This window comes from Oratosquilla oratoria, unplaced genomic scaffold (assembly GCF_046742065.1).
Source record: "Oratosquilla oratoria isolate Oo_2021 unplaced genomic scaffold, ASM4674206v1 SCAFFOLD88, whole genome shotgun sequence".
NCBI lineage: Eukaryota > Metazoa > Arthropoda > Malacostraca > Stomatopoda > Squillidae > Oratosquilla > Oratosquilla oratoria.
In genome coordinates this window covers 7,501-32,024 of record NW_027467752.1, presented here as the reverse complement: position 1 = coordinate 32,024, position 24,524 = coordinate 7,501, and the positions used below count along the sequence as shown (strand labels likewise).

General features: G+C 45.6%; 1 protein-coding gene across 1 annotated transcript; it reads right to left on the bottom strand.

Annotated features, from left to right (window-relative positions):
* Positions 1-5,587: 5,587 nt before the first annotated feature.
* On the bottom strand, positions 5,588-21,179 carry LOC143024077 (uncharacterized; the record flags this gene model as incomplete). The annotated part of the gene is made up of 14 exons (XM_076182816.1): positions 5,588-8,878; positions 9,179-9,412; positions 10,509-10,613; positions 11,018-11,233; positions 12,007-12,209; positions 13,176-13,336; positions 13,753-13,917; positions 14,457-14,709; positions 15,557-16,913; positions 17,787-18,077; positions 18,332-18,478; positions 18,753-19,046; positions 20,684-20,781; positions 20,933-21,179. Coding segments are annotated over 14 exons (3,942 nt in total), but the record flags the coding sequence as incomplete, so codon positions are not given.
* Positions 21,180-24,524: the final 3,345 nt, after the last annotated feature.

The following is a 24,524-nucleotide window of genomic DNA, read 5'->3' as shown; positions in this document are numbered from 1 at the left end:
ACTCACTATTCGACGTAAGAAAGACTTTCCCACAGACTCAGACTATACACCTTTCATAGACAGTCAGACAAAACACATAATACATAATCTCAAGCACTCATCTGCCTGTGGCCCTGATAACATAAGTAACATCCACCTAAAACACATTGGACCACAAGGTATACACGCACTCACAAACATTGCAAACTACAGCTATTCACACAACACTATACCCGACATCTGGAAGCATGGTAAAATAATCACCATTCCAAAACCGAACAAAGACCCAACAATTCCAACATCGCACCGCCCAATCACACTTCTCTGCACCCCCCTCTAAAGTCATTGAATGCCTAACACTTCAACTTGTCACACCACATATTCCCCTTGCTGACTCGCAACACAGTTTTAGTCCACTACACTCCACAAACACTCTTCTGATAAACCTCACACAAAGAATTTTAGATAGCATCAATTCAGATAGGCCCCACTACAGAACACTTCTTATAACATCGGACATTAGTAAAGCTTTTGATGCTATCCCCCGCCACAACCTAACAAATAAAATATATAACACAGACATGCACAATAACACCAAAAGGCTGGCCAATTATCTGGCAGGTAGGAATGCTTATGTGTCATATAATGGCCAATCATCGCACATCAGAAACATTAAGAATGGTGTACCACAGGGCTCTGTTCTATCCCCCACACTCTTTAATCTATACATGCATGACTTACCCACACCAGACACCTCAGAAATACAAATCTCTTCCTACGCAGATGACATAACAATCACATGCACACATCGTAACACAGACAAAGCTGCAGAAATAATCCAGCCATACCTTGATACACTCAACACATGGTTCATCACAAAGACTCAAAATAGCTCCAACCAAATCTACAGCAACACTTCTCACCAACTGGACAAAAGAACACAAATACATACCTCATCTCTACATCAACAACACTCTAATACCACACACAAACACACCGAAAATTCTTGGTGTAACATACGATACATCCATGTCTTTCAAACAACACATCACAAACATAAAAAACAAATGCAGTACCGGCCGATGTGAAGAATGCGCAGGTATATGGTCTGAAAAGTGGCTAATGAAATATAACACAAGTAAATGCAAGGTAATGCACATAGGTAAAAATAACAGTAAGTACGATTACAAGTTATTTGGAAATTCGTTAACAAAAGTGGATAGTGAAAAAGATCTCGGCGTAATTATCAGTAACGACCTCAAATCATCCAAGCAATGTATTTCAGCCTCTGAGAAAGCAAATAAGATTCTGGGACCGATTGCGCGATCTTTTGATTTAAAAAATCCATCACTCATTAACAAGCTATATAAATCGTTAGTTCGTCCACATTTGGAATATGCTGTTTCCGTATGGTCACCGAATCTCATTAAAGACATTGACAGACTGGAAAAAGTACAACGGCGAGCCACAAAACTGATTCCAAATATCAAAAATAAATCATACGAAAATTGACTAAAGCACATGAATCTGTTTTCCCTAAAAAAGCGTAGACTCAGAGGTGACTTGATACAGGTCTTTAAGATTTTAAAGGGAATTGACAACATCAAAAGTGACAAAATTTTCACATTGAATGAGAATCGGACAAGAAACAATGGTCTCAAACTGTCCGGAAATAGATTCAATTTGGAAGTAGGTAGAAACAACTTTGCCAACCGTGTGGTTAATGAATGGAATAAACTTCCTGCACAGGTAGTGCAATGTAGTTCAGTTCAAAGCTTTAAGAATCATTTAGATAAATACTTAAGTAAGATGCTGTAATGATTATAATTTATCTTATATTATTTGTTTTTGTTTTGTTATCATTTGTCTGTCTGATTTTAATTTATTATTAGTTATATGTTAATTTATTATTTTATTATTTACTATTTACCTGTTTATCATTTTAACTATACCTATGCATTTATTTATGTATTTTATTTGTTATTTACATTATTATAGTTTTTATTTATTATTGTATTACTAATATGATATATATATATTTTTTTTTTCATCTGACCTAGATATGGATCAAAAGGTCTCCTGTCGGCATGCTCCGCCTTTGTAATCCTTTGTATAATTGTCTTTCCAAAATCCTTCACCATCCAGGCCCCAAATCACCGCCGATACACACAGGAACACAAAACGATCCATTGATAATCACAGATAATATCGATGAATGTTTACATGCCGACACCAACGGGAAAGCATGTGGGTACAAAAAAAAAAAAAAAAAAAAAAAAAAAAAAAATGGCACACACAGAGAAAAATGTTCCTGCGCCCAACCATGCACAAAATGTTCGAGGGAAAGGCATGAATAGTTCCACTGTCACTGAAATAAATATATCGCCTGGCTGGAAAAAAAAAATGGGAGAGAAGCACAAACGCCAACAAATGCGACATCACCGGCTGGCTTTTTTTTTTTTTTTTTTTTTTTTTTTTTTTTTTTTTTTTTTTCTCCAAAGTTCACAACGAAATACGATCGTTCTGCACAAAGTTATATTCACACAAAACACTTAGACACTGAATTGTTTATCCGCTGCCACCATATATGTATCGGGGTGGCCAATGAAACGGTCAAATAATATAATAATGGATAGTATTGTATTAAATTACAAGCACTACAAAACGAAAGTGCGGTCGCTTCGCAAGCAAGATCAAGACTGACACTAAGTGACGCGACCACGCCAGACTTCGGGAAAACATACACGCTCAAACTGAACACTTGGTTCTTATTACATATGTACAATATTCAATGTCCTAGGATGAGGTGGATGGATGGGGTGAAGGGGGCTTTGGGGAAGAGGGGAATGTCTGTTGAGGAAGGACAGGAGAGGACAGAAGACAGGGGTGAATGGAGAATGGTTGTATGTGGATGATGATGTGATTGCATGAGGTGAAATGGGCGGGTGGATGGGGGGTGAGGTAGTATGTGTGAGCAAAATTTGATGCAGCCCGAAGGGATTTCTCCCCGTCCTCTCATTTTATGCAATGGGGGGACGGAGAGGGGGGGTCGCCGATTTAATGAAGCGGCCTTGCTGTGGATGTGCTGTGTCTTGTGACACTGCTTCTGACCCAGGGCAGTGGACAAGGTGCAGGGATGACCCGTCATTCAGGAGGTGCTGAGATAAGAGGGAGGGTGGAGGGGTGTGGAGTGTATTCAGGGATGGAATGGGTGGGAATGATTTTGTGCCTTTTTCTTTTTGGCTACCCCCCTTGTAAGGGGGAAAAAGCCTTGGTATATGTATGTACAATATTCAATAATAGATATACAATGACAATAACAATCAATATACAATAACTTCTATGACAATTATGCAATGGAAAAATACAACCACAATTGAACACTTCACAAGTATAATATATACTTGTACAATGCTGTGCGTAATTATGATATGTATCATACCATTACACATGCCCTTGGTTCAACTTTGCTGGTGTCAGGGTTCGAACCGCCATCCCCTCGACCTTCGCCGCAAGTAACAACGCCCTAACCCACTCAGCCAGCAAGAGTGGTTTTTATACCTTTGTTTTTTGGCTGCCTCCCTTGTACATACATACATATACCAAGGCTTTTTCCCCCTTACAAGGGGGGTAGCCAAAAAGAAAAAGGCATAAAATCACTCCCACCCATTCCATCCCTGAATACACTCCACACCCCTCCACCCTCCCTCCCATCTTAGCACCTCCTGAAATTACGGGTCATCCCTGCACCTTGTCCACTGCCCTGGGTCAGAGGCAGTGTCGCAAGACACAGCACATCCACAGCAAGGCCGCTTCATTAAATCGGTGACCCCCCCTCTACGTCCCCCCCATTGCATAAAATGAGAGGACGGGGAGAAATCCCTTTGGGCTGCATCAAATTTTGCTCACACATACTACCTCTGTAAGCAGGAAAAAGCCTTTGGTATATGTATTAAAATATTACTTGTATTGTCATGGCCACAGATAGACGAGTGCTTGATGTTATGTATCATGTACGTCATCTGGCTGTCTATGAAGAGTGTGTGGTCTGGGTCTGTAGGGAAGTCTTTCTTACATCGCTTGATGTGTCTGTCATCAGGGTGATGGGAAATATGCCTTTTCTGCAAAGTGACTTGTGTGCTTTTGAAGGTAAGTTGACTTGTGGTTTTTGATGTGAGAGAATGTTACTGTTGGATAGTGTAGCATTGAGCGTATTGTACAGTCTTGGTATTTATGTGATTGTGTTGACAAATGTCAGACAGTTTCGTGTTTTTTTTTTTTTGTTCATGCATTTTATTGTTGATCTCGTTGTTTAGTGCTGGTATTTGGTCTTATGTTCTGAGGGATAGTTGTTGTGGGGGGGTATTGCAGTTAACCTCTTCGGTACGATGATGCTTACGTAGGCATCATGAGGTGTGTGGGTGGGTATATGAGGGTGCTGGCAATGATGTCTTGATTTTTTTTTTTTTTTTTTTTTTTTTTTGTACATGAGCTACCCTGGATTCTGTGAACTGGTTTGATCATGTTTTCTGTGTTTATTATTACTCGGAGTAAAAGAGAATGAGTAATACAGCAGTGACTATATTTTGAGTAGTGTGATATGGCAGCCGATGCTGTGAGTGAAAATTTGTCGTACTGAAGTAGTTTAGTGTGTCAGGTAATCTGATGAGGCTTTGGATTTTTGGTGTGAAGTTTGGATTGTGATTTTTCTTGTTTGCCCTGAGTATATATTTCTTGTCTACATTTTGCATGGTTGTAATGAAGGTGTACAGTGGCGTCTGTGATTGTTGTGCTGTTTTGTGTCTGAAATTGTCATTCTCTCTTCAGTAAAAGCTTCCCAATTTGCTCTTGTAACTGGTGTGTGTGTGTGTGTTTTCTGTGGCCAACTGGGATGTATTGTATTGTGGTGGTGGTGTTGATGATTTGAAGGTGGTTGAATTGGAGAGCTCTGACCAATTCCCATGAAGGTGATGTCAGGAGAGGAGGAGGGAATGTAGATGGCCTGATGGGAGACGTGTGTGTGTGTGTGTGTGTGTGTGTGTGTGTGTGTGTGTGTGTGTGTGTGCACGTATGTTTGTGTGTGCACGTATGTTTGTGTGTGCACGTGTGTGTGCGTGCATGTGTGTATGCGTGTGCTTGCCTGCGTGTGTGATTCACCGTGGTCTTGGATCACGTGTTGGACTTATGACCTACAGTTATTAACCTCCCAGATGAGAGCTCAGAGCTCGTATGACCAAACACGCACACACGCCCCCGACTCTGTCCACGAGAGTTGAAGTAGCAACCCACAGCACAATGATACTGAAATTATTTCAGCCCTGGGAGGGATAAAAACCCGGACCGCTGTATTGGCAGGCAAGTGAGAGAGAGAGAGAGAGAGTGTGTGAGAGAGAGAGAGAGAGAGTGTGAGAGAGTGAGTGTGAGAGAGAGAGAGTGTGAGAGAGAGAGAGAGAGTGTGAGAGAGAGAGAGAGAGTGTGAGAGAGAGAGAGTGTGAGAGTGTGAGAGAGTGAGAGAGTGTGAGAGTGAGAGAGTGTGAGAGTGAGAGAGTGTGAGAGTGAGAGAGTGTGAGAGTGAGAGAGCGCGTGTGAGGGCGCGTGTGAGGGCGCGTGTGTGTGTGTGAGTGGAGTGGAGTGGAGTGGAGTGAGTGAGATTATGGGTGCTGTTCCTGATGGTAGGTGAGTCAAGTTGTCTAAAGATCAAACCCTCAGTGTTGGGGTTGTTGACATACCAGGCTGACAAGATTGAAATCGCCACCTGGGATGAGGTTGGGGTCTGGTGGCGAATTGGTCAAGGTTGGGTGTTAAGTTGTACGGAATTGTGGGGGATGTACATGATAACTTTTGTAATTGTGGATTTGTAACCTGTACGGATTTGGATTGATTGGGTCTCACTGGTGTCTGTGATAGGTGGGTTTTGGTGGTGGCGCTTGTCCACGAAATGGATGGACCGGTGGATCAGGGTGGCAAGTCCACTGCCATTGCTGTTGGTCTGGTCCTGTGTAATAGTGGTGAAATTATGTGGTGGTTATTGTCATTCCTGTCTCCCTGAGGAGCGTCACGGCTGGAATAGGGTATTCCCATAAATCTTGTACATTGTGTTGTTGGTGTGTGTGATTGTGTACAATGCAGTCTTCCATAATGTGTTGTATAGTATGGGGGTGAAATGTTGCATCTAGGACAGTTATCTGCAATGCGGTCATCCAGCCTCTTCTGGTAGCTTAGAAGGGCTGGGTGGCAGCCACACCGTAGTCTGGCCAGGTGGAAGCCACACCGTAGTCTGGCCAGGTGGACTCTGTCCTTTCGTGGGAGAGAGGACTCAGTGGGATGGATATCAGGGGGTCTGGCATGCAGCAATGTATTGTCTTTCAGTTTGTTGATGGAGCAGTGAGGGGTGATATGGTTATGGATATGTTTGTGTAGGTTGGTTTGGCAGAGTCTGCATTGTGAGGAGCCCCACCCCAAGAGAGGAGTGTAGTATTTTTAAGGTTTTTGTCTAGTGAGAGGGGCTGGCCATCCAGTTTGGCTGCTGGGTGTTTAATTCAGTTGTCAAAATGAGCGGTGTTCTTGATATTCTGAAATGCTGTCATTCTGTATTTGGTAACTGTAGTTATAGTTCTATGAGGTACATTTGAGTGTTCTTGGTTGCTCTTTTAGTGACAACTCTCTACTGTTATTGTTAGTTAATGTGTTCCAGTGGACTGGAGTTTGTTTGGGACTACTATACAATGAAAAAGAGGATGAATATGCAGTACCTTTGGAGGGATCAGTTAACGTGCAATTGATTAGGTGTATGGCAGGCAGCTCATTGAGAGGATTAGTAGGGGAACTAACTGAAGGAATGACTTATGACCTGACATTATGCTTGTAAATAGTCGTAATTGTATATATATATTTTTTTTTACACAAATGAGTAGGTCGGAAAATAGGTCTTAATCAAAGAAAGGGGTTGCATATAAACTTTTTATTTTTTATTGTATTTCAGTGTTGGAAACTTTACACAACACTTTCGGTATAAAAATCTAGAGATACGAGATCATTATTTACAATGGGTTGCTATGTACACTATCCACACAATTTTGTAATATAAATTAACTTTCTCCCAAGGAAATGCTCGGTCTTGTCCATGAGGAAAGTGACGACAAAGTGTGAAGGAGAGAGTGAAATGATTGTTAGCCTACCCTTGCAGATTCAGGTAAGAGGGAAGAAGTCTTTAGAGCAGGTCTTTCTTTGGAAGGGAATCCAAATGAAGTTCCAAAACTTTTCCAGAAATGTATCTAGATAAGATCTTCAAGACCTACAAGGAGGCGTCATTAGGAGATGGGTTTAATCCAGTCTCACCACAAACTGATCTCCACTTGAACTAGGCCAAAGGCATACGAGGTGGTTCCTAGTCTGAATGCCTTCAGATCACTGTCCCGTCTTAAAACAAAAAAAAATTACGTCTGACCATTGAATCAAATTGCTCCAGATGCAGTCGTTACACAGAAGACACTAAACTCCTTGTCCTACATTACCACACTCTAGCCTTGCCCAGATAACTGTGTCTGTTGCCAGTAACCTAGGAGCCATTGGTTTCCTGCAAGGAACCTGGGGTGGTGAACAGATCAATTGTTTAAAACCATTAATAAAGTCCTGCAGCTGAGGAGAGAAGTTCTGTGGCCACCATACAGTTTCTGAGGCCCAGAAACAGGGGTGGCCAACTTCGGGGAACAGAGCCATAAGTTGCGAAAGCAAGCGGAGGCTTAAGGAGCACCAGTGCATGGTTACTATATGGTTATTACAGCTACCATATATGTAGTTAAACTGGATACAGGATAGTCCCTTATTTACTGGAATACTAATGTACACAATTATACATCACAGGTCTTTGGTATATTTTGTGTATGAAGCATTGTACTGAATCTTTCAAGATGCTACAAAAGTCAACCAACATTAAGATCAACACTGCACTTAAACAAGCTTGGGAGGTGTTAGAATAGATTCTGTAAATAGGTCTTTGGGAACGAGTTTGTGATGCATGTTAAGTCATATAAGCCAAAGATTCACGGAGTTAGTAATTTGAAATAAATTTGTTGCCTCGGATCACTTGCAGGATACCCAGGCTTCCAGTAATTTGAAATTAAATAAAACTTATGACATCAGTAATTAGTGGGGGTAATGGTAGCCAACTAATTAAGGATCCAGTGATTTACAGTTTTGGTATTGTCTCACAAAGATGATGTATAGCTGTTCTGTATTTCCTTTTCAGAGTAGTCATGAACTTACTAGTGAAATTTCTTTATCCCAAACTAGATCAAGGCAATCTGCTTGTGGTGTGGGCTTCACAATGAAGTTTTCTTTGGAGAGAGGAAAGGAACAAAGTCAAAGCAGGCAGGAGTTCAGAGAGGAGAGAATATAACTTTTTCTTCATATGGACAGAGGTACGTCTGTCTCGTCTTGCATTTCATTATACCCTAACAGGAATCATCCATAATGATACACTCAAGCACATGCACACATTCTTGTATGGTTTGCACACAACCAAAATAAAATTTCAACAAATAATACTGCACACGGAACACAGCAGCCATCTTCCATATGTTAAACACTTCAGCATTTTCTGTTGTGCTGATAACACAGACACCAAAACGTGTCTGTTTTAAGGTTTAGCAAATGCCAAACAATACTTTTAAGAGAGAGTCTGGTGCATGTTGAGAAGAGACAACTTGGGTCACCCTAAGTACGAGCTTCATACAACGTAAACGCTCAAATTCCCTTCTCTTCGGATGGGTCCCTGAGCTTCCTGAAGGATCCTGAGCCGTGGGCCCATGGGGACGCCGATCTTCTGAAGACGTTCCTCGGTCAGGTAAGGAAGCTCCAGCATGCCGATCTTCTCCTGCTCGAACAGGCCAGCGTACTTCTGCAGGAGGGAAAGGATTAAGATTCGTTGGTGGTTTTCTATGGAGAAATGAACAGACGAGTCGATCCGTTGCCCCTGGTCTCTCTTGCAGAGGACCCGTGGCATTCAGGTAACCGGCAACAGCCTCGGGGCAGACCCTTAAATCACTTTGGGAAGGGACTGTGTTGTGTGGGGCTTTGCAGTAGATGGGGACCATATCTAACAAGTATTCCATATCCATCAATTGTCACTAGATTTATTTTCTTCTTTCAGAACCTGATGAAGAGGTGTTGGAAAAACGAAATTTGGCTTTGGATTTACCTCGTAGCCGAGCTTCTTCAAGAAGATGCGGACGAGCGGGGGCTCGTCCCCGAAGAACTGCTTCAATTTCTTGACTCTCCCCGGATTGGAGAGACTGGGGATCCCGGCCCTGAACGCCTCCCAGGACGAAGAAGGGCCGCCCCCGGGACAATGCCCGGGGGACCTGGCCGGAGCTCCCCCTCCAGGACCTCCCGCACGAAGAGCCGCGACTTCGGCCCGGACGTTCTCGATCTCCTGCAGAAGAAGAAACGGAATGGGTTCGTATGACTACATGTACCAGGAGGAAGGTCCACGCACACATGTTTGTCTGTGGAGGTGTGGGAGGGGTTTAGGCTACCTACATCCTTCAGGCCTGGCAGTGGAGAGGTCGGATTGGAGGAGGGTGTGTGTGTGTGTACGGAAGTGGGTCCGGGAGTGTAGGAGTGGGGCACGTGTGTATCCCTCCACTCCCAGACCCCCTTCCACATGTGAAGGGGAGTGTGGTACGTGGAAGAGAGGGGAACGTGCGTGTCCCTCCACTCCCGGACCCTCACCCACGTTCCCCTCCACTCTCAGAACCTCTCCACGCATGGAGGGGGTGTGCGTGTCCCCCCACTCCCGGACGGACGTACACCCACGTTCCCCTCTACTCCCACTCCCTCTCCACGCGTGGAGAGGTTCTGAGAGTGGAGGGGAACGTGGGTGTGGAGGGACACGCACGTTCCCCTCTCTTCCACGTACCACACTCCCCTTCACATGTGGAAGGGTGTCTGTGGGTGGAGGGACAAATACCCCCACACACACCGTTTACACGTGGGTGTGGGTCCGGGGCATGTGTGTATCCCTCCACTCCCGGACCCTCACTCTCAGAACCTCTCCACGCATGGAAGGGGGGGAGTGTGTGCGTGTCCCTCCACTCCCGGACGGACGTACACCCACGGTCCCATCTACTCCCAGACCCTCTCCACGCGTGGAGATGGTGTGGGAGTGGAGGGGAACGTCCATCCGGGAGTGGAGGGACGCACACACTTCCCCCTCCATGCGTGGAGTGTGGAGGGGAACGTGGGTGTGGGTCCGGGACACGCACGTTCCCCTCTCTTCCACGTACCACACGCGTGAAGAGGGTCTGGGAATCTAGGGTTACGTGGGTGTCATTCCACTCCCAGACGCGCGCACACACACACGTTCCCCTCCACTCCCAGACCCTCTCCACGCGTGGAGAGGGTCTGGGAGTGTGTGTGGAGGAGTGTATGTGGGTCTCAAAGGGGTGTAGAGTGTGTGGGTGGGAGTGGTGTGTGCTCGTTTCTGCCCGAAGTTTTTCCAGTGGCCCTGGATGAGCCCCCCGACTCACCTGGAACATCATGTGTTGCGTCCGCATCTCCGAGCTGAGGTGAGCCACACTCCGTGCCAGGGTCACCACGTGGCTCTCCAGCCTCTGGAAGCGCTTGTTGATCGTCTGCCAAGAAGAAGAGGAGGGCGTGGGGTTACAAAGAAGGAGCATGACGACAGGAGACTTTTTGGTCCATAACTGGGTCGGATACGAAAAAATTATATTAAAGCTGAACTACATTGCAAGTTCCCTGTGCTTTCCTGGTCTTGGTGGATAGCGTGTGGGGCTGATGCTGTAACGGCCCTACAGAGTCGGTCATCGTTCGTGTAGGATCTCAATACAATAAATGCTAAGGATTTACTTCTATCCCTCCTTTCTGCTACACCTGTTGTCACCAAAGGTGAAAACGATGTTTACTAAAAAAAAAGCTTGGAAAATGAAAATACAGAGAATTGTGTGGGTGTGCACTTGTATGTGTACGCGCGCATGTCCATTGTCTGTGTGCGCGCGCGCGTGGCTGCCGTACTCACCTTACTCCCGTCCTTGACTCCTCCCCGTCGAACTCGGTCATCCAAGACGCGCCTTTTGTCCCTTCCGGGTCGGGAGGACACGATGGAGGACGGGAGGGAGGACATGGACCCGTGGAGTCTGCGTCGGGAGGACTTCAGCTCTCCTCCTCCTCCTCCTCCTCCAGTCTTCACCACCAATCCTTTTCGGCTCCCGCTGCCTCCAAGGAGTTTGATGACCTGGAAGGCGCCAGAAAGATGTTAGAGCGACGACACGAAGGATGACCTTATTGTTTCGACCTTAAGGTACTACTAGTCAAGAACCCTCCCCTTCCCCACCTCCCTCACCCTCCCACCTCTGAGGAGCCTAATACGCCAGGAGGCGCTGATTAGTAGCTGCGGCCGAAGCCATCACCTTTGCCCTTTGGGGCCAGGTAACGAACAGTCACTGCTGGAAATCGAAGAGGAGTGCGGGATTCGAACACTCAACTAAGCGAATACGAGACCAGCACGCTTCCGATACGTTACCAGAGCGCACAAACAAATGGATAGATGTTGAGCAAATATATAATTTCTATCTCAATGGTTTTGTCTTCGTTCTTTTGCAAGGGCGTTGAGTCTAAGATGGCTTTCAGTGACAAGCTTCTTCAACCCGAAGACAAAGGCGGAGCATGCCGACAGGCGACCTTTTGGTCCATAACTAGGTCGGATGTAAGACTCTTGTCCATTTCTTCCAGGGGAAAAAAAAAGCGAAAATAATTTTCAAAACAAGACCTGGAGCTCCTTGGGTGTTCTGAGAGATAGTGTGTCTACCACTAACTCTCTAGCTCTATATCTCTCAGAGGCTGTCTACCAGTACCACTCTACCTCTACCTATCTACCACTCTCTACCTGCACCACTAACTCTCTACCTCTACCCCTATACCATTCTACCTTCCTTTTCCTCTGTACCTCTACCTCTCTCCCTTTCTCCCTTGGTCTCAGCCTCTCTACCTCTGCCCCTCTGTCTTTACCTCTGAATACATCATCTCGAGGCCCTCCAGCTGCTTCCTGATGAGATGAACGTCGTCGCGCCCTCCGCCCACTGACGTCACGTCGTCGTCGCTGGTGGCTTCCGTCGCCCCGTCCAACATCGAGTCGAGGTCGAGGGCGTCTGTCGTCGACGTGACCTCGCCCGCGTCCAGGTCACCGCCTGGGCCTAAGGTCAACAGGGGTTCTGAGGAAGGGAGATGTGTTTAGAGTGGAGTGCAAGATACATATATACATACAGAAAAGCATAAAAGGCCTTTTCTCCCCTTGTAAGTGGGCTGAGTCAAAGCACACACATTTACTGTACATATACCAGATAACCCTTTCTCCATTTTAAGAGGGGTGGCCTAGCCAAGGCATATGCTTACTACATATACATCAACTCCCATTTAATGTCCCTCTCCCATCTTAGCGCCTCGTGGATGAAGAGTCATCACTGTCTGTTACAAAAAAATGGTAATGTTATTTATAAGCACCATCCCTGCTCAATTAAAATGTGCTACTCTTGCCTCACTTGCTTGTGTCTAATTTGCTTTTCCATGGTATACGAGACACAGCAACTTCACCAACAGAAAGATAACTTTGTTATGTCTTTTTACAAGCAGCATCCCTGGTTAATTAACTATGCTACTCTTGTATCATTTGCTTCTGTTTAACCTGACTTCCTATGGTGTGCGAGACATATATAAGTCTAACAACAGGAAACCTCTATGCGCCAGTCACTGTTTCCGGATCTAATATCCTAGTTTTCTTTCAGAATAAAGTAGATTTACTGCCGCATTGCATAGGGATGACCCTTCATCCACAAGGTGCTAAGATGGGGGAGGGGCGACGAATAGGTTTTCTCTCTGGCTTCTGGGGAAAACCACATTCCAACACTAAACTCAACCGTCTCGCATCCACTAAATCCTACTATATATCCGTTAGTGGCCCCACTTGGGAAACTGTGTGCTCCCCTCAGGGCCATCAGAAGGTCTTTGGCCCACGTAGGGGTCCACGAACCACAGGTTGTGGACCTCATTACAAATGAGCCCCCGATTTCTAAACTATGTGGACACCCTATGGGTTCCAGGGACCTTCTATAGATACACATTTCATTCTAGATATAAACTACAAGGTTCTCCTGTCACACACGCAAGAACTCTCCACATACCGAGATTTAACCTGTTCTTGGTCTTGCTGTGAGCCTCGAGGTTTCTCTGTTGCTTCTCTTCCTGAAGTTTCTGGCCCCAATGGGACGGTTGTGGACGCTGCTGCTGCTGCTGCTGCTGCTGGCTCGACGCTGCGACGGCGGAAGCAGACTTTGACCGGCTGCTGTGCAAGGAAGAAACAAATGGTTGCTTATAATCCAAAGGCACCATTTCATCAATCAACCCATTCTCTGTTGCCTCGATTGGCGACGGTCTTCGGAACCTCCCACAGAACTCTCTGGGTGGAAACTTTCGACTATAAGTGGGTTGGAGGAGGGGAGCAGTCACTAGTTGTCAGATCTTCATGTGTGAAAAGGTGTTAAAAAAAAAAAAAACATGTTTTTGGCCCAGTCAAGAGACCAAGTATCAGCCTCTCAGGGCTGCACATCCTAATGGAGGTAAGGAGGATGGACGGGTTTCGAAAATGGGCAGAGCTTTGCTGTTCATTTGCAGGACCACCGCATACAGGCAGGGTACCCGTCACTGGTTCCTAAAAGCATATATGACAAAGAAATAAGATTGACAAACATAACTACTTACCTTTTACTCTCGTATCCTTTTTGCAAATGCGATTGGGCATGACGGCGCGGCGATGAGGACGGTTGAGTGCTGTTTCCGTGGCCGCCATGGCCACCTCCACCTCCACCTCCACCCCCGCCTTCACGACCGGCCGCTTCTAGAAGGTCCGGCTTGTTCACACCTCCGCTGTGGGTCCGGAAGAGTAATAAAGAGTGTCACGTTCATGTACGTATACCATGTATTCTGATACATGTGTACATGATCTACATGATACACATGTATACATCAAGTACACGATAAGATACACCGAATAGACATGGCCACAAATTCAAACTGTCCCAGATGCAGCCATCAGAGGACACACCTCATACTATGTCTCACATCAACAATCCATAGACGACAAAACAATATCTCTTCTGTTAGTAACTTATGGGGTCGCCCGGAAGCTGTTACCGGTTTCCTAGAGGCCGCGGGCCTTCTGCAAGAGAGACCAGGGGCAACGAAGTGACATGATATACATGTATACATATATACATGATTCATGTGCATGTACATATACATATAATATACACCAACATACACGCACTTCTTACCATACATACAACCTTACTAAGCTAGATTAAGCCACCGTGGTGAGGCACAGGGACTGTATCGTCCCTGAGAGGATAGGCCGGTCCTGCAGTGGATCGTGAAGGCTGAAGTACAAATACACCAAGGAGACTCACCCGTAGGAGGCGTTGTACTTCCGGTGCCTTGTTGGAGAAGTGTTGGGGGAGTGCCCCGGGCTCCCCTCGGGGGAGAGGGGCGGTAGTGGTGGAGTGGTGGCGATCGGTGGAGGAACCGGGTCGTGTTTCCTCCCGCTGGAGGAGGTCGTGGTGGTGGCGCCGCCGCCGCTCGACTTCGCGTTCGCCTTCTTCTCCTTCTTCAGGATCCGGTGGAGTTCGGCGTCCGTCAGGTCGATCCACTCAGAGTCGTTGCCTGGAACAAAACATGCGAGAGATGTTAACCTGGTTTGAACTGGGTTAATGATTTATCATAACGAGTCACAATAACTGTTACAATAAATTAACTGGGTTAAAAAGGGTTACAATGAGTCAGAAATACTGTAGATTTATAATGGCTTAAACTAGTCATAATTAGTGGCTTATTACGAGGTAATTGACGCGGGAAGTCCTTCAATATTGTGGAACTTTAGCGTTTGGTTTAGCCAAATGATCTCTTACTACTCGGATGTTAACCCTCCTGAAATGATAGAACCCTTCGAACCGGTTACAGAATTTCAGAACTCGCATTATTAAGCTCCGCCTACCCTGCGAGCATCCTATAGTATTTGCAGACACGAAAGAGAATATTGTTCTCGGTGATGACGAACTCGCCGTCTTTGCACAAGACGACACGAACACTCTTTGGTGTCTTGTCTTCTGGTTTGTCGTCATGGAGAACAATATTCTCATTTGTGTCTGCAGATACTACAGGATGCCCGTGTGGTGGATGGGGTTTTGTGGTCCTTAGAACCAAAGGATTTAATTCAGTTGAAGGATGGTGAATGGATTAGGTTGATTCTATTTCCTTTGTATATTTTTATCATTGCGTCGACGATTCCAGCGTTTCTATCTTTGGGAACAATATAATGCTCAAGAGATAGAGAGGTGGCAAAAGAAGGATTTAAGAAGGACACCAGGAAAGGGAAAGAGAACTTAAATGTGACAAGCAATTTTTCTTCAATCATAGAAGAATGCTGCGTGACTATGGTCAGTAAAGGTACCACTAAAAGTCCTTAGAATACAGGGTCAGTGTCCTTTGAAGGACATGTTCTGCTTCTTACCTGACGAATGCCCTTGGCCGTTCTGTCGATTAGAGGCGGCGGACTCGATGCTGGTGTCAAGTGTGTTGGCATTCCGGCCCTCGCCGCTTCCGGCAGTGCCACGCCCGGAATCGGAACCTCCGGAGTTGGTGCCACCTCCACCGCCACTACCGCCGCCACCACCGCCACCCTCAACACCCGCGGATTGATTTCGACCACCCACGACTGCCGGTCCTGAGTAGGTGTGGTCCGACGGAAGCGCCTGCGTCTCCGACAGGTTCTCGACGGAAAAGTGATGTGGTCTCCAGTTCGAGTGTTCCTGACGTGTCTGGGCGAGGTGGTGGTACGACCCTGAACGCTGATTGGCCAGACCTCGTCCCAGGGGCTCGTTTGCTGCGAGGTGTGAAGTGCTCTGGGATGTGGTCAGAGGCTGGGCAGACCCTCCAGAGGGTCCTCCGCGGTAGGATGGTGGTGACAGGGGCGGCGGCTGCCCTTGACGGTACTGTGAGGGACTTCGAGGGTACTGAGGGGGTAGGCCGTGTACTGCACTTCCCTGGTACTGCTGATGCTGTTTTTGCTGCTGGGGAGAGTGTTGAGACTGGGCCACGGAGAAGGAGGTCTCTGCTGGGGAGTTCTGGTGCTGAAGGTTGGTCTTCTGGGAGTTGTGGTGGATGGCTCTTCGGAAGCTAGAGTTCAGTTTAGCGAAACGACCGCTGTCCCTCCCGTTGGGTCCTCCTTGATCACCAACCTCTTGTAGCTGTTGCTGTTGGGTGCTGATCCCTTGGGACTGCACACCCCCACGCCCATCAAAGGCACCGTTTTGTAGGCCCTTTTCCTCGCTCTTATCTTTGCTGAACTTACTGGAGAGCATGTCTCTGAAGTGAAGGTACTTCTTGGAGGCAAGACCCTTCGTCAGAGACCCTTTCTTGTCGTCCTTCTTCTGCTGCTCGTTCTTTTCGTTTTTATCGTTGTTGTTCTTGTCCTCGTCGTCGTCGTCCAGCTGGAACATGACGTGGTGTTGATGTTGCTGTTGTTGCTGCTGTTGAGGGTGATGGTGTGAGTGGTGCGGGGAATGCTGTTGCAGAATTCCCTGTGGTTGCGGAGGTTGTTGCTGCTGCTGGTGCTGTTGTTGGTGATGATGATGGTGATGGCCGTTCGTGTGAACGTGTGGGCCGTCGTGGCCGTTGACACGTTCACTCCCGCCGTTCATGTGAGGAACGTGAGGGAGTTGTTGCTGGGCGCCGTTCATAGTGATGTGTCCGTTGCTGACAGAGCCGTTCTGGTGGTGGGCGTGAGAAGTGGGCGTATAGTGCTGGGCGTGATGACCGTTGACGTGGGTGTACTGGTGGGCGTGGGATGTCTGGACCTCAACTACGCCCTGAGAAACCACAGAGATATCTATTAGCAAACTATGTATGTATATATATATATATATATATATATATATATATATATATATTGTGTGTGTGTGTGTGTGTGTATAATCAACTGCAATGCACTTAATTCTAAGCCATCAACATCGGGAGACCCATGGAGGCCAACATGCAGAAATTAAAACGTGGTACTGCCAAGGACTCGAACCCGGCTAGCACGTGACAAGTGCTGTAGTGACTTAACCTATTGCTCCATCAAGAGCCACTTTTCAATTTCTTAGAATTAAAGTGTAATGTGGTTGATAAAAATGTATCTATTCACTGGGACTCATTCAGTGTTGTACATTATATATATATATATATATATATATATATATATATATATATATATATATATATATATATATATATAATATATATATATATATATATATATGTGTGAGTGTGTGTGTGTGTGTGTGTGTGTGTGTGTGTGTGTGTGTATTGTGGTGTGCTGTACAATTGGCATAGCGTACTGTACAATATTTTTGTGGCACAACACATAAACGAAGACCTTCCATCCCTTATATGTGGGTTTTGCTTAGTGAAATTGTATTTTTGGCTTGACTTCGAGAAAGAGGAACACGAATTGAGGAGATCCTTGGCTCCTTCGCTCAGCCCTTTTACGACACAATGGTGGAACATGGTGCTGATGTTCTTGTTCTCCATCTAAGGTATTCATCAAGTAAAACCAGAAACACGTTTGCTTAGATCCTTACATGACTGTATCTCTAAAAAGGTTATCAATAGTTGTGATATGTAAGAGGTTGAGTGAATACGAACTTGAGGTGAAATATACGATGCTGAGTGAAAATGAACAAAGGTTGAGGATGACGTACCGTGTACTGCCCCTGGGAAGTCCTCGCCCAGCTCTCCCTCGTGAGGTTCCCTCCTCCAGAGTGGCTATTCACTCCGTTCTGCGTCGATGGCTGCTGCTGCTGCTGCTGTCCATTAGGCAAACCGAGCTGCTGTTGCTGAGGCGGTGGAGGTTGCTGCTGCTGCTGTTGTTGTTGCTGTTGGCGGAAGCCATGGCGTTGCAGGTAGGGCGATTCGAAGGGTCTCTGGGGAAGGACTCCGGCCAGAGTGCCCTCTGGAGGGATGCCAGAACCCCCCGCAGCTCGGAAACTTGGCTGTAGAAGTTCCGGAAGATGAGTTAGAGGAGATACAAAGACTGTCATTCTTCCACCAACCGCATTCTCCTTTTTTCTTGTCTAACATTATTAATCAAATAGGGAAAGGGCTAGATTAACGTCATTTAAGCATTTTATTCTCAAATTAAAGGTGATTAATCTACTTTTCATTAATCCTTTTTCTAAAAATAGAAAAAGAGGAGAGAATTGGTGTGTGACGGGAGAAGACTGGTAGACGACATGACGTCACTCACCATGTAGTTGTCGTCGATGAGACCAGGATTGTCTATACCGTCACCGAATCGAGGTTTTTCATTCAATAACAAACGAGTCCTGTCCTCGCCTTTGTTGTTGTTTATGTTTTTGTTGATGTGGCTGTTGTTGTTGTTATTGTTATTTGCCTGGGAGGAAAGGAAACGAATTTAGAAGGTGGGGGAGGGGGAGAGGGAGGTGTGAGGGCGTCTGTACTCGTTTCTACTTTATTTTTATTGTTAATCTCACATATATATTTAGAAATATTTAGAAAACGTTTATTCGTATGGATTCTGCTTGATAGACAAAAATGTTAAGTTAGTAAAGGAGAACTTAATATAACGGCGGGCCCTTTACAGATCTCTGTAAGACAAACTCCCCATCAAGACTACAAGACCACCCTACTACAGTAATGACAGAGACCTGGTGTGACTGTGAGAAGTTGTTGGGGTCGAAGCCACGGGCCGATGACAAGCCACTGCCACCATGACCCATGACCAAGCTCTGCCTGACGTCGGTCAGGGCGGTGTCCCCATGACGTGAGGTGTTCATGCGTGGTAAGGTCCCCACCGTTCTCGGAGCGACCATACTGGAGAAGGAGGAAGAAGGTCCACTCACGCAGCGGCCGAGCGTGCTCGCTCTCGAGACAAAGTGTGAGGTGGTGGGGATTGAGGGTGCGATCGTGGGCAGACTTGAAGGCCCCTCTTTGACCTCGATCTGCCGAAGAGGAGGCGTCCACGAGGAAGAAAGGAAGGAGGGAGAGTGTGGAAGTGTTAGTATTTAGGGTTAGTGACTATCAATCTACTTAGTGGCAGCGCAAACAGCACAGACACCACTAGAAAGAACTCCACGTTAGTGGTGTGGGGAACTGTGGGCTGCTGCAGCTCTGCCACCTCTCCGACGACCTTGCAAAGCTGGAAGAGCAATGTCTGGAGGACCAGGGGGAGCGTTTCGGACTCCGGTCTTCCAAGAATTGAAGATCGTCGGAGAGTCTGGTATCTGCAATCCTTCTAAGCACAAATCGAGAAAAAAAAAATCCTTTTGAAATAAGGCTCCCTTATCCCCTTTAGCCTAGAGGAGAACATGATGAATTTTGTTCTGACTACGCAAGGCGATTTTATTCAGCTAAGAAGTACCCCATTCCCTGTAATAAAGGAGTCATTGATTTAATCAACACCTCCAGCCTATTCGTGTACCTTGAAGCGTTTGACATGATACTAAAAGGTTTTATAGAACAGAAGCTAAAGAAGCTGTGAATGATTTGATAAACAATATCAACTTATATACCTTGAGATATCAAAAGGTTTTATAGAACTGAGGCTAAACGGGAGTGGCTGTGAATTATTCAATCATAACTTTAGCGTCTTCATATACCTTGAAGCGTTTGACTCGATACCAACAAGTTTTATTGAACTAAAGACGACTCTTAGGTTGACTAGGGTTAACTTCAGGTACAAGAAACCTCATGCTTAACAGATTGCAGACACCACACGTTAGGAAAGTCATGAAATGATTATCTACTCTACGTTATATTAGAAACAAAGAAAAATTATTCATAATTTCTATAAAGATTTTAGTCATCTAGAAAAAGTAAAAATAATTATTTTAAAGACTAGATGCATGGTTTGCAAAGTCAGAGATAATCAAAGATTGACCATGAGAAAAAATAAAAAGATTTTAATATAATTAGTACATAGATTTTTTTATTTATTAGTGGTTTATTCACTGTTAGTAGCCATGTTCTTAAGAACTAGAACCGGCCAAGTTATCCAGTCTTAGAAAGGCCCTTTAGACATTAGAACGTGAATCTTTTAGAGGAAAGGGAGGACAGAAATGAGACCTTGTAAGGCTTTTTTGTAGACACTTTTCTTCGTCGCCAAAGCGTCGACCCATGACGGGACTCAAAATAGAGCGTGACCCCCCCCCCCCCACACACACACAGTCACTCACTCACACACACACACACACACACACACACACACACACACACACAACACACACACACCTATGTTCATCAAAGTACTTAAAAATTTAACCCTATCGATGAACCTTTTTAATATTTTATTCTGGCTAACGACAGGTGATTTTATTCAGCCCAGAATCACTCCCAGGACAGTATATAATTAGAATAGAAGAAGATAAGGAGGAAGGGAAATGACACATGCATAAGGATGTCCGAGAAGTCTGCCGAAACCGAAAATGTTCAGTGCACATCTATACCATGTTACGTGGAACCCTCCCCCCCCACCCCCCACCCAAAAAAAAAAAAAAGACTTGAAGCCCCTCGCGTCTCTCTGAAAATACTTCGAAGGAAACCTGAAAGAGACTCGCGATGGTCTTCGGGGGGAACTTACCGGGAACTTGGTCGAGTGGGTGTGGAAGTGGCCCTGGTCCGTCACCAGAATGTGGTTCAAAAGAGGTGGTGGTCCATTTGAAGAGTACAACGTTGATCCTTCAGACGAAAAAAAAAAAAGAATAAAATAAAATAAAATAAAATAAAATAAAATAAAATAAAATAAAATAAATAAATTAACAAACAAATAGATAAACAGTACTCAATCATGACAACATTCAACGTTCATAAAATTTAATTTCCATCTTACCCGTCCTGACGTCATCCGCCGTTGCTCCCACCGACTTGGACGCATGCGCAGTCGACTCTGAGGCCGCTCCACTCGAGGACGAGGCGGAGGAGGAGGAGGAAGAGGAAGAGGAGGCTGCTGTTGCCGCTATGGTCGTGTTGATGGTGGAGGAAGTTGCGGAGGACGAGGTGGAGTATGTGGAGTATGTGAAAGGCTTTGGAGGGGGCACTGGCTTGTATGCGCTGTAGCCAACGGTTGCTGTGGAGGAGAGAAGGAAAAGGTCATCAGATCACAGCGTCGAGTTTGGTGTTATTGTCGTTAACACGTTTGACACCTTAACAATAAATAACAGTGGGATGAGTCGTTATTGCTGTCCGTCAGGTTAATCACCGTCGTCATCACTGTCATCACCGTCGTCATCACTGTCATCATCGTCGTCATCTTTGTCGTCATCATGTTATCACATCGTCATCTATGCCGTTACCATCGTCATTTTCTTCAGCATCGTCATTATTGTCATCATCGTCATCTTTGTCATGTCATCTCATCGTCATCTTCACCGTTACCATCGTCATTGTCTTCAGCATCGTCAACACTGTCATCATCATCGTCATCTTTGTCGTCATCATGTCATCGCATCGGCATCTTCACCGTTACCATCGTTATTGTCTTCAACATCGTCATCATCACCATTGTCATTATTATCATAATTGTCTTCACCAGTCATCATTATCATCACAGTCTCCGTCATCTTTACTATTATTTATTCCATCATCACCACCGTCATCACATATAGATCTAAACACCAATAAAGTATAATCATGTCATTTTTAAGTATAGGGTTCAAAGCAATCTTAATTCAGGTCAAATCTTGAAAAAAAAATAGAAATCTAATTACCTAATCTCACTACTGAAATTCACAAGACAGAAATGTTCTGCAAATTTAACAAGAGAGGCTTGCTACCTGCATCTCTTACAAAGGATTACAAAGGAGGAGCATACTGACAGGAGGACTTTTGGTCCATAAAGATAACAAACAACCAGTACTTCTAGCTACGATCTAAAGACGTGGAATCTGGAAACAGGATGAACACAAAAACGGGATTCAGCATCCTGGGTATACGAACAGTTATGAAACATCGTCCAAAGACATATGACACACCTATTTGGCAAAAGGTTATTGCTCAGTTGTAGTTGCCCAAGGGGCCCCGGATACCGTTTTTTTTTCTTTTTTGTATACCAGAAATGTCGACAAAGGTGAAGTTATTAACTAGAAGGCTTACAAAACAGTGTTACAAAGCAGTTTTTAAACTTTGAATTATAATGGTGTATTCTATATATTTTTTCCTAGCTACGGTACACAATAACATTCTTTTAATATCTACACATTTCAAACAGCAAAAATATGTGTGTGTGTGTGTGTGTGTGTGTGTGTGTGTGTGTGTGTGTGTGTGTGTGTGTGTGTGTGTGTGTGTGTGTGTGTCAGCGTACCACCGTGTAAATTCATATTCACTTTAAACATTTTAAATGATCTCTCTTTCTCCTTCAATCCCCTCTATTTGTTTCGCCTCATTTTCCCAAAAAGAGTCGAGTTTCCGAGAGAAGAGGGAATCTTTCCGCACGAGCCCTATTTTTCCACACCCACACGTGTGACATCCTTCGATACAACACTAATTGTCGTACTCAGAACGGCGGAGAGAGGAAAGCTGAGGTGACAATAGAGAGACCCAGGAAGTGGACGCGCTGATGGACCCCAATTCCATCGCCCCTTCTCCCCCCCCCAAAAAAAAAAAAGTCACCGTATTCTTAAACGTTGAACAACCTGGGAACCGCCAAATATCGTAAGAGATATCGACCGTATTACCTATGACCTTACGGGATTTTTTTTTTTTTTTTTTTTTTGTGAGATGGTACACGGTTCAAGGGTCCCAAATGTTCCTTGAAGAACCGGGTTCGCCCCGATGGAAACCCTCTGGGTACCTGAGGAGCCAGAACAAACAGAACTCCACCCCGCACCCCCCCACACCCACTCCCACCCACCCACAGATGAACTAACAGTGGGGTACCCAGATTCGAGCAGAGCATACCACAAGGGTCAGTTTACATCCAACAAATAGGGCCGAGACCGTCAGCACATTTAACAAACAAACGAACTCAGGGAGGAAGAGGAGGCGGCGGTTGACATCACGTCCGGGAACTGAACCCTCCGGTATGAGGTCATCTGGCTCCAGATTTCAACAACTCGGGTCTGGCACCAGATTTCAACAAATCAGGTCCGGCGCCAGAATTCAACAAATCAGGTCTGGCGTCGGAATTCAACAACTCGGGCCTGACGCCAGATTTCAACAACTCGGTCCTGGCGCCAAATCTCAACAACTCGGGTCTGGCGACAGATTTCAACAAATCGGGTCTGGCGCCAGATTTCAAGAACTCAGGCCTGGCGCCAGATCTCAACAACTCGGGTCTGGCGACAGATTTCAACAAATCGGTCCTGGCGCCAGATTCAAAGAACTCGGGCCTGGCGCCGGAATTCAAGAACTCGGGCCTGGCGCCAGATTTCAACAACTCGGGCCTGGCGCCAGATTTCAACAACTTGGGCCTGGCGCCAGATTTCAACAACTTGGGCCTGGCGCCAGATCTCAACAACTCGGGTCTGGCGACAGATTTCAACAACTCGGGCCTGGCGCCAGATCTCAACAACTTGGATCTGGTGCCAGATAAGTGCTGGGCAGTTCACCACCTCGAGTCTGTTCACATTTGTCCTGTCTGCCGCCGGGCGATTTTATTCAGCCGCGGGAAATGATGAAAGAGGAACATGGAGAGGGGTTTGTTCATGAGGAACATTTATAACATTCGTACAATAACCTCGTTCCCACTCCATTCCTACGAGGCAGATTTCTCCCCTCACAAGGAAGGAAATAATTTAAATCTTGAAGTTAAACTTGGTTGGAAATATCATTTTTAATCTTTTATGTTGGTGGCCATCGGAAGCGTACTAGTCTCACATTAGCTTAGTTGTGGGTTCGAGTCCAGCACTGCTCTCCAATTCCCAGCAGTGACTGTGAGTTACCTACTCCAACAGCCCAAATACATAATAGGGCAAAGGTGACGGCTCAGGCAGCAGCACTCAGCGCCTCCTGGCGTAGGCTCCTGACCTTCTTCCTCCTCATGCTTCCATATTCATGCTAGTGCGGTTAAACGTGACGTCTTGTAGTAGATCGCAGCATGGACCTAACTACCCTCCATAAAAACAGGTCGACATTTTTTTTTTCTTCTTCTTCGTTCTCTCACTTTCGCAAAATGCTGCACCGGAAGGGATCTGAACCTGGAACCTTTCAGATCGGCGCCAGTTGTCCATGACACTCCTGGGCCCCAATTGGGTGTTTCCAGTAAATGTTCGGAGGAAAGTAAAAACTGGTACCGGCAGCAACCACAGCTTGCCACGAAAGTTTAAGATCTATTTTTGGGTCCGATTTTAAATCCTTTTGCTGTGGATTTAAGAATTTTTAAAACCTCCCGAAAAGAAAAAGAAAAAAGAGAGAGAGAGAGAGAGAGAGAGAGAGAGAGAGAGAGAGAGAGAGAGAGAGAGAGAGAGAGAGAGAGAGAGAGAGAG